General features: G+C 34.2%; 1 protein-coding gene and 1 long non-coding RNA gene across 3 annotated transcripts; both read right to left on the bottom strand.

Annotated features, from left to right (window-relative positions):
- Window positions 1–396: 396 nt before the first annotated feature.
- Window positions 397–962, bottom strand: LOC109828125. The gene is made up of 2 exons (XR_002243611.1): window positions 901–962; window positions 397–659 (listed from the first exon to the last, which is right to left on the bottom strand). It is a non-coding gene; the product is annotated as an uncharacterized LOC109828125 (long non-coding RNA).
- Window positions 963–1,004: 42 nt separating this feature from the next.
- On the bottom strand, window positions 1,005–10,663 carry LOC109828124 (actin-depolymerizing factor). 2 transcript variants are annotated; one of them, XR_002243609.1, is made up of 9 exons: window positions 10,557–10,663; window positions 10,070–10,335; window positions 8,180–8,494; window positions 7,588–7,649; window positions 5,634–5,761; window positions 4,579–4,639; window positions 1,517–1,556; window positions 1,338–1,399; window positions 1,005–1,172 (listed from the first exon to the last, which is right to left on the bottom strand). XR_002243609.1 is itself a non-coding variant. In XM_020395159.1 (3 exons), exons 1-3 carry the CDS (start codon window positions 10,569–10,571, stop codon window positions 8,344–8,346), a joined length of 432 nt encoding a protein of 143 aa, XP_020250748.1. In that variant the 5' UTR covers window positions 10,572–10,663; the 3' UTR covers window positions 7,951–8,343. The 2 variants fall into 2 exon arrangements, 1 of the variants encoding a protein (XP_020250748.1); XM_020395159.1 differs by lacking the exons at window positions 1,005–1,172; window positions 1,338–1,399; window positions 1,517–1,556; ... (1 more) ...; window positions 5,634–5,761; window positions 7,588–7,649 and having other exon boundaries at window positions 7,951–8,494.
- Between the last annotated feature and the right edge of the window lie 165 nt (window positions 10,664–10,828).

The raw sequence follows: 10,828 nt of genomic DNA, 5'->3' as shown, positions 1-10,828 counted from the left end.
AAGCAAAGATTCTAACCAATTCCCAAAAACAGAGAAGAACGGAGGATACGGTGAAGCGTTGATGATGACGGAGGGAAAGCGTTGTTGATGATTGAGAAGAACTGAGAATTAATCTTTAAAATTTGGTGGAGGTAACGGAAGATCGTAGGAGACGACTTAACCGATGAATTGAAAGGATTAGAGCGTAACTAATGAATTGAAAGTAGGAGGAATATAGGCGTAACCGATGATAGGGTAAAGTGGTTTATGAATTAAGGATATGTTTGGTAACTAAATTCGGTGGAAGGCTATTTTGGGGAGGGTAAAGTTTTTCATGAACTCCCTCTTTTAAAGGGTAAATGATAAATGATATAATATTATTGAAAAAATCATGTCGCATGAGGATCACCAGAAACATGGCTAAACATATTAAATTAAAAGCATATTGGACAATCTACAAAGAAAATCCTAGCAACTAATACAGGGGGGAATATAGAAAAAGAAGGCTTTTGTAGCAGGCATTAATCTGTTTAATTAAATACAACCAAAAATAAATATTAACCCATGGTAAATAGGCAGCAGAGAGTACAAGAAATCTGCAGTCCGTCCCCTGAATGAGTTCTCCTCAAGAAGCTTGCAGTATCGAGCAAGGAAAAACATGTGGAATAAGAAGTCCAGGTCTGTCAACAACAACAAACGCAAATGAATAAACCAAGATCAAGTAGATAAATTCAAGAATATATTGAGGGTTCAAAATAAAGCAAATACATAAAGTAGGCAAAAGAGAACACGAATCTAACGACAGAAATTAGAAATTTATGCCAGAAAGGGCATGAGTTGCCGCCGGAGTTTGATCCTCAGGCGTTGATGAAAAAACATTTAAAAATCAAAACTAAAATTTAGAAAATGAGCAAATCATACCTTAATCATACCTTCGTCAATGAGCCTCATTCGTGATCGTAACAGATGCCCAATATCTGAGAAGTGAGGAGAGTGATCGTAACAGATGCCCAATATCTGAGAAGTGAGGAGATGATGGCAGAGGAGGTGCGGTGATGATGAGGGCTTAGGGCATCGGGTACTCATCGTTGGCAATTAATGGTTTAAGAAAGTGGGAGGGCGTTGCCGGAGGTGAAGGGTAACCGTCGGAGAATGAAAGAAACGAAGGCTTTAAGGCTCCCAATTTCTTAACCCTGTTTAATGATAAAAAGGGATAAAACTATTATATTTATAATAGCTGAAATGTATTTTGGGCTAGGGAAAGTTTTTCATGAACTCCCTCTTTTAAAGGGTAGATAGATATAAGCAGCAGCTCTTATTGAATGTATAAACTGCCAGGGTGTATAAATAACACATACCTGGAAAGTTCATAGCCCAAAAAAAAAACACATGAGACTGGTAAGCTTCTGTGGACAATAGCCTGAAATTCATAGGTGAGGTATGATTATAATTAAATTCAGTAATTGCACACGGATAGCATAAACTAATCAAAATTACTAGAATTCCAAAAATTCAGATATCATTAATATGCAATTACCAGGAAGAATACCCTATGGGTAATGGATAATGCTCACAACCTGAAGACAGATATTGAAACAATTAATCTTATTGTATCAAATGCAGTACATAAACTCGGTAGAATCAAGAATAAGTACATAACAAGTGCCAGTTTTGTCAATGCGCGAGGCGCAATGCGGGGCGCAAAGCATCTTTACGCGCACATACGCAAGGCGCAACGCGATGCGTGCGCCAAAGTGATGCTAGACGCACACCGCACACATAATATTTCAATATATATAATCAAGCGTTAGAACATGTTTTTAGAATTTACATGAAAAATATTATGATAAATAATATCTTACTACAAAATCATAATATATTGCCTTAATTTCTAATGCTAACACCCAACATAGTAGCAAATTTTCATAAATTTTCAAATCAAATGTTAAATCAAGACTAATATCCAAACAAAGGATTAGTAATGGTCCTCAATTTAAGGTTATTAAAAAGGCCCAATGGATTTATTTTGCTTTTTGGGATATGGAATATCAAGTATAAAGACTCGATTGAAATGTTAGCAAACAAAATTATATGAGGAAATGTATTACATGCATCCTACACAAAATACGGATGTACGCGAGGCGCAAAAGGCGCTGGTGCATCAGATATGGGGCGCTTCGCCATCGCCCCGCATCGTAAGACGCATGAGGCGCAATGAGGCGCGCGCCTTTGAAAACACTGACAAGTGCATTTAAACATGGAAGAAACAATGGTAAGTAATAGTTCAATTTATTAGCCATTAAATTTCTGAGTTTGGATGTAAAAGAAAAGTTAGGATTCCAACACTTTCCCAGTTATACCGAAGAAGAAGAAGAAGAAGAATAGGATTCCAACACTTTCCCAGTTATACCAAAGAAGAAGAAGAATTTATACGAGATTAACTTGTCTGCAAGAGCTAAAATCTTGTTTACTGTGATGTTGAAGTACACATAATGTAATAATCAGCAAAACAGATGACTAGCCTACTATAGCAATGTGTAATTAGCTGAAAGAGCATAATCATATTTTTAACAATTTTTTATTTGCTTAACTTCTTATTTGACAGAATCATTAAATCTAATTTCAAAATAAGCTCGAAGCAATATAAGAACGTTGTGCAATCTGTCATGTCTAAATCAAATAACATAACTAATTGCCATTGAGTACCAACAAAAATGGACAAAAATTATGGGTCATAGCACATGAAAATCGTGAATTTTAAGGTATGCAAGCTTAATTTCCATTTGTCAAAACGAATTAAAATAAAAAAATTCATAGGTGCTCATGAAAACCATGAGTTTTAAAGTACTCATGCTTACTTGTTATTGGGTTGAAATGAACGAATATGAACACCAATTATGGGTGCCTGAGAAAACAACGAAGATTGAAGTACCCATACTTAATTGGCATTGGATAAAAATTGACTAAAATCGTGAGTTAACTCATGAAAATTACAAATATTTTAAAGCATACACACTTAATTGTCATTAGATCAAAACAAACAAAAATTGATAAAATAAACGTGAGTTATAGGTAATGAAAATAGGAAATTTTGAAAAACACATACTTAATTGTCATTGGGTTGAAACAAACAAAAAATGAACAAGTTCATAGGTCGTAACCAACAATTTTTGTCATCTTTCATTCATTTCGACCATTAAGTATGTGTTTTTCAACCAAATGGCAATTAAGTACACGTAGTTCAAAATTCACAGTTTAATATGTTATAATGCACAAATTTTATCAATTTTTGTTGGTTTCGACCTATTAAAAATGATGTGTACATAAAATTTGCGATTTTCATGAGCTATACCCTAAATTTTTTGTCAATTTTTATTTGTTTTAACCAAATAGCAATCATGTAACATTAAATGTTGTGACTTTCATCGGTTATAATCGCCATTTTCATCAATTTTCGTTCATAACTATTGAATAACAATTAAGTGTGCATATTTCAAAATGCATGATTTTCATGGATAATCCACAATTTTTGTTCTTTTTGACCACATTGAAATTAAGTATGTGTATGTCAAAGTTTATGATTTTCATGGTCCATGACCATTTGGCAATTTTCGTTCATTCCAACAAGATAACAATTAAGTAGGCGTAATTCAAAATTCGCGATTTAATGAGCTATATAACGCATAATTTTTGCCAATTTTTGTTGGCTTCAACCAAATGGAAATGAAGTATGCGTATCTCAAAATTTATAATTTTCATGGGCTATAGCCTACAATATTTGTCAATTTTTGTTCGTTGAACCAAATGGCAGAAAAGTATGTATACACCAAAATTTATGAGTTTCATGGACTATAACCCATCATTTTTGTCAATATTCATTTTGACTAAATGATAATTAAATATGCTTACTTGAAAATTCATGATTTTCATAGGCTATAAACTATTAAATTTGTCCATTTTTGTTTATTTCAACTAAATGATAATTAACTGTGCATACTTAAAAATTCATGAATTTCATGAACCATACCCCATGATTTTCGTTAATTTTTATTTGTTTTGAACAACTGAAAATTGAGTATGTGCACATCAAGATTTGCTTCATAGTCTATAACCTATGATTTTTGGTCAACTTTTGTTCAATTCGACTCAATGGCAATAAAGTATGGGTACATCAAAATCGGTGATTTTCTTGGGCTATAACTCTCGATTTTGTCAATTTTCAATAATTTCTACTGAATGGAAATTTAGTATGCATTATAACTCACGATTTTTTGCCAATTTTATTCATTTCCACTAACAGATTATTAAATTTGTGTACTTTAAAATTCACGATTTTATGAGATATAACCAAAGATTTTTGTCAACTTTTTGTTTGTTTGATCGAATGGAAATTGAGTGTGGATATCAAAATTTGTGCACAGAAATATATAATTATTTGAGAATGTTGGTCAACTAGTCTTCATTTTTAGTTAGTACAACTGTCAAATCAAAAGTCAAGCTATCATAGAAAACATAAACTATACAGTACAACATCTATGTATAGAAGCAGCAGTTCTTATTGAAGATATAAACACGCCAGTGTGCGTAAATAGAACATACCTAAAATTCATAGCCAATAAAGGAAACGTGAAAGACTTGAAAGTTTCCTGTGGACAATAGCCTGAAATTGACACCCGATGTTTGCTTATAATTTGTTCATTAATCATACACAGATAGGATAAACTAATCAAAGCAATTACTAGAATTCCAAAGATCCAGATATTATTTAACATGCAATTACCAGTACCGTACGCCTAGTAGATATTGCTCACAACACGAAGACAAAACTGATCAAAATACTTCATCTTTCTGTATTAAAACTCAGCATTTAATAGCGATTGAAACAAAACAAGAATACTTAACATGATAGAAATAAGAACAAGTAGTGGTTCAACACAGCGATTAGTACTGGTGACCAACGACTACCCAGGTGCATACTTCTGAGTTTAAATTGGGAAGGGAAAAAAAACTAACTTTAAATTGGGAAGGGATAAAAAACTAACTTAGAATGTTATCACTTATGTAATAGTACAAAGTTCTCCTATATGGTGATGTTGAACAGTTGAAGTACCAAAGAAGGTAATAACAGAAAGGAAAAAAAAGAACTAGCATATTATAAGAAGTACGTCCCTGTCTGAATGAAATTTGCTGAAAAAGAATGAGCGTATTTGTTACAAATTTGGATTCACTTAACTAGTTATATTACATAATCATCAAAGATAATTTCAAAATAAACTCAATTAAATATAAGAATGGCATGCTACTAGTCATATACAAATCAAGTAACATAAATATGAAAAAAAATTATAAATATTATTAAAAAATAAAAAATACTGCATATGCATAGATGAGCACCAGTTCTTATTGAAGATTAGGTCGGACATAGGTAAAACAAAAGAGATCCGTTAGACCAAATAAAAGAACGTTCTGCATGAAATAACAATTAACAAGTACACACACACCCCCTCTGTCAAATTTCATGTGCATTAATGTTCAAGGCGCACAAAACAAAATACCATAGCCTTTAAAAAGAAAGAACAATCATATCATAAGAATCTAATGTCTTTCTAAAGCAATACTGGCCAAAACAGGAAGAGAATATCACAAGTATGTACCTTTCATTTTCAAATAATTTCCAATTTTTTATGTTCATTCGTCTTGTGACCCCACGGTGAGAATCTTATGGTGTTAGCGCATTACAGTCAAAAGTGGAGTAAAGCTGCCACAATATTTTGCCTCATCCCTAATACATCACATGGATGAGAAATTTTAATTTAATAATTCATGAGAATAAAGAATAAACTAAAGCTACTGATATCTTGATGTAGGAAAATTATGAAGAGCATAAAAGGAACTCTTGCTGCAACTATATTACTGCAAGTGTCAGATATGAGGTGATATAGATAAGTGTTTAATGGTGGCGCACAAATTTCCAAATTAATGGATAAGTATTTTCTGTGGGTATAGAAAAATAATTGAATAATATGATATAATACAAACAATTAGAGCTTAATCATCAAGCAACCATCAAATCCGTTCTCAAAATAAATAAATTCATAATAAGTTGCATTGTGGTAGACAAGAGACTATAAGTTATAATTATCCAACGAGTACTTATAATAATACATGCACGTCTCAGATCAACTGGATTTTGAACAGGGAAGAAAGGTGAAAGTAAAAAGGCTTGAGTAATCACTGAGTACTAGAGTTATTCCGGTCAGGGAAAGTTAATCATCTTGCTGATTGACAATAGGATTGCTAGCTGGTATAGATTGTTGTTTTTTTTTTCTTTTTAAAAATGAACTTCACTCTAATAAAACTAACCTAACTTTTAAAAATCAACATAAACCCTCCTCAAACAAATCAAATCATGAAATTTCCAAACCACTCAATTGATCATCAAGTCTGAAACCAAAAAGTATTCACATTAAAAAAAGGGGGCAGAAATGCAACTTTAGTTAGAAAAAAGTTACTCCCTCGAAATTCAATTTTAATCATCTGAAATCAACCTTCAACTGCTCTAATTTCCTCATTTTATTGTTTCTAAAAGGGGTCAATATTACAATCCACTAACATAGATTTTGAGCTATCCTCTTCCTATTGACTTTTCCAGGGGGGGATGTACTCACTTTTTAAAAGTTAAGTTTTTAAAAAATGTCCTACACTAGTGATTTCATCCTTAGATTCACTAATTCAATTTAAAAGACCTTAGTTTGTAAACCAGCCAAGCAAGCAATAACAAAGCTTATTATATTCAGAGAAATCTGAAGCAGATTATTGGTGCCCCATCTTCGTGTCCACCAAATTCACGATAGTTGCTATCACTTAAATGTCATGCCAATCCATCTGATACCACCCTTGGAATATTAACTAAATTAGAGCTACTGATGTATTTCCAAGGAGAAAATTCAGACCTGCAGAATGAGCAGATGATGTATTTCACTTTTCATTTGGAGCTAGGTTTAGGTACTTGGGCAAAGTTAGCTAGGAAGTTGGTTAACGCCTCGTTATATACCAAGTAGGTTGCATTTACACCTATTTCTTACTATGACTTTGCCCGGTAACCTATCAAATGTATTTTCAAGTAATTTTAACCATCTATGGAGGAATGTTTGGAGCAGGCTGAAGCCTCAAAAACCCTGAAATTCAGTGCTGGATTACAAGGCCCCAATGTGGCTCAAATTCAAATTCACTATCAGTTCAACCCAAAGGTTTTTCTATCTTAAGACCCTTTTCTTTTTTCTTTTTTCTTTTTTTTAAGAACATGTAGCAAGCAGAGTTGGACTAGTCAATTTCCCATTTTTTCAGAAAATATATATGATGTCTGAAATGTAAGCATGGTAAAAGAAATTAACATGGAAGAATATTACCTACAAATCACAAAATATATTTTTCTTGACAAATATTTGATACAACGCAAAGATCATAATAATACATACGATGCATATAGAGGGAACTGAATGAAATCAAGAACTCAGTAACGTAATAAGCAGAAAAATTAGAGATTAATTGACACGGTCAGGATTATAAAGAGATGCGCTATAATGCAGCAAACAACAATGCACTAACCTTATAAAAGCAGGATATAACTTTGAAGTTAAGCAGGCCCATTACGATCTTGTGCTTTTATCCTGCAGCATAATAAAGGAAAAATGAAGCTCTGTCACTGATAGGTGCTTTTATTCACTGATAACCATCAGCCTATACTAAACTGCTTGTATAAAACAATAACTAAAAAGACAATATCTTTCTTCAAATGCAGCCTCAGAACTACAAAGGTTAAACTTAGCTGTCATCACAAGGGTCATGTTGATACTGCATAATATGGTCACCCACTATGTATAATCGACTGTAACCGAAGCCCCATATTGAATGTTGGAATATTTTCCAACTGGTCCATTGATGCCTTAAAAATAATATGAATCCAGCAAATTAGATCAAGAACACAAGGGATAGGATATATTTCATTGTAAGCTTGAGGCACAAACTAGTGGAGCACCAACAATGACAATTTTGCCAATGATAAAAAGATACATAACATCATTTCAAAATCCTATATAAACTGATAACTCAAGCTAACAGCAACATACAACACGTCACACGAAGGAAAAAGAAAAAGTCTAGCAAGGAAGGCCCAAGCTTCACAGATGTGATTTTCCACCTGAATGTGGCTGCCTCCTTTTAGCCTTCTACCTTGTAGAGATTTATTTATAATACGAGCTATTGCCCAGAGAATGACTGTAGATTGCCAGCAATAGCAGAGGACAGAAGACACAAATCCAGTAGTCTGTTCTGATGAAAAATGTTTGTGCGGCTCGGTAGTTTTTAGTATGCACGTTCTCTGAGCACTTCCAGATCCATCTCTGTAGGATCAGTGGCTTGGATCTCATAGTGAATGCCGTCAAGCTCACGGCGGAACCTATCCTTGGATGTAGCATACAACATCTTGGAACGAATACGAGAGACTGAAGGAGACCTATAAGAAGTAATACAGAAGTGCTGAGAATTAACAGAAATAAAATCATGATACTTCAATCTATTCTGCTGAAGGAAAACATGGTCAAGTTTTAAGTAACCAAAGTAAATATACAAAAAGAAAAGACAAATAAAATAAAGGAACCACTTGGTTCATTAAAATAATGTGAAATTAACACAAGAAACACACAAGGTTAAATGGTAACAAAACTTAGACCATTCATGTCTTCTTCCAAAAGAAAATTCATATTAACTGCTACAATAAATCATAAAATCAGTACAATCAATGATAATAGCAAAGAAGAAAGGAATTTTAATTCATCCCTTCGCTATAAGTTCAACTCCATAAAAATTCAACGTCGTCATATTTCAAAAATTATTCCCCATTGGAAGCGGGTGAAAGGTTGATACTCTTTTTGAGCAAAAAAGATTAAATGGGTGTAACCTTGTGCATCTTGTCATTTAGGAAAATTTTTAATTTGTTTATGCAACATATTTGGTCATCACCGATGCCTCTCAAATATCGCGTGACTCGCGTCCATGCTTGGCATCATCTTCCTATAAAAATTTAAGCTCTCAAAATTTTGTTTGATATGTATGCACTCTGCTTTGTGTTTTCTGCTGCATCCGCTCAGCGCCTTCAACTTGAATGCCAATAGTTGGAGCAGTGTGGAACCTAGTTACGTCTATATATCAGCCGCCTATTTGTATTCTGGATCTATGGAATGACTGAATGCTATCTAACATCCGGCAGCATCTACAAACTGATTGCATTTGCACTCCCATTGCAACTTTATGGTTGATCTGGAAAGAGAGCTATCAAAGAATTTTCAACCCAAAGGTTCTACACTGTCAAACATCACTCACAGCTCATCATGTCTAATAGACTTCTGGTGTTCTCACGTTAAGACCAAGATATGTGTAACTTCCAGTAGTACATGATATAATTGGTCAGTCATACAGCATTGCCCTCTCCCTCTTCTCTCTCTTTATAATTCTTCAATAAAATGGACTGAGGCTCACATTTCCTTTTTTTAAAATATAACCGCTCCATATGCCTGGGAACTTTGTATTAAAAGAGAGCATAGTATGACGGTATTAACGCCATTTCAAACTTACACCTTAATTTCTAGGCCCGAGCCATAGCTTCAATCGTTAACATTTTCATTTAACGCACCATAAGAGCATCCAAAGAAAAGTAATCCCTCATCTAGAGCTGCATATCAGCATCCATGCTGATAATGTGATAGTCTTCTAACCAGTAAATTAAATACCACAAAATCACTATACTATGAGCTTTGCATTATTGATAGATAGTTACCACACAACTCCAGGTACTTAATTTCATAAAAATAACATAATATCATTATATGATATCTTTCTGTTGATCTGAGTGTTCTTCTCTAATAAATATAGTTTGTTATAATTTTGGGCAAATCCCCTTTACCCTACACACAGTAACCACAATCAAACCCATAAGACTGCTGCATCAAGCTATCAGAATCTAAATTCTACACGGCTACCGACACTATCAAAGATCCGCTTACTCAAAAAAAAAAGAGAGTAGTAATATTACCATGCAACAAAAAAGATCTTGCTCTTCTGGCAACCCTCGTCGGTGACGAAATCAAAGTCATAGACGGCATATCGGCAATCGCTCTCCGGCAAAGAGGCGGTGAAATCGTCGTAGCACTCTCCCTGGCCTCCCGTCTTCTCCACGACAACCTCCTTCTTCTTCTCGTCGATTTTGAATACCACGTATCGATGCAACTTCTTCCTCTTCAGCTCGAGGAAGGTCATCTTGCTGTGATCAGCTACTCCCATGCCCGACGATGCATTCGACTGCAACCAGAAACCGAAACCCCCCCCGCCCCGCCCAAATTCTCAAAGGTCAGCAAAATTTCATCTTTGTAAACCCTAATTTGTCCGGTTTACCGCTAATTTCTAAAGATTCGACTGGGAATTTTTTTTGCCCGATTTAAAAACAGAAGAACGTCTTAAAATGAAACCTAAATTAGGGAGATGGTCAAGAAATCGATAAAAGATGTGAAGCTTTTACTTACCATTCTAAAAGACATGGCTGGCTGCTCTTCCTAGATTTCACAGAGAGAGAGAGAGAGAGAGAGAGAGAGAGAGGTGAAGAGAGAAAATGGGGAGGCTGAGGTTTATATAGAACAAAAAAATATTTCTATTTAATTTTTAAAAAGATTTGTTTGAAAATGGAAGAGAAGAGAGGATTATTAATTTATTATTGCGAGAAAAATACGAGAATCTCTGACGGTAGCGCGACTCGCCGCATCCAAGTTAAACATTAAATGCACCTAAATTTACGACA

Source organism: Asparagus officinalis, unplaced genomic scaffold (assembly GCF_001876935.1).
Source record: "Asparagus officinalis unplaced genomic scaffold, Aspof.V1 AsparagusV1_Un738, whole genome shotgun sequence".
Classification (NCBI taxonomy): Eukaryota; Viridiplantae; Streptophyta; class Magnoliopsida; order Asparagales; family Asparagaceae; genus Asparagus; species Asparagus officinalis.
This window is presented reverse-complemented; position numbering and strand designations above follow the sequence as displayed.

Bases quoted from the DNA above. Each gene is read 5' to 3' on its own strand.
- LOC109828124 (XM_020395159.1), bottom strand. The intron at 8,495-10,069 runs GTAATATTACTA...TACTTCTTATAG, and splicing joins AAGATCTTTTTTGTTGCATG to GTCTCCTTCAGTCTCTCGTA.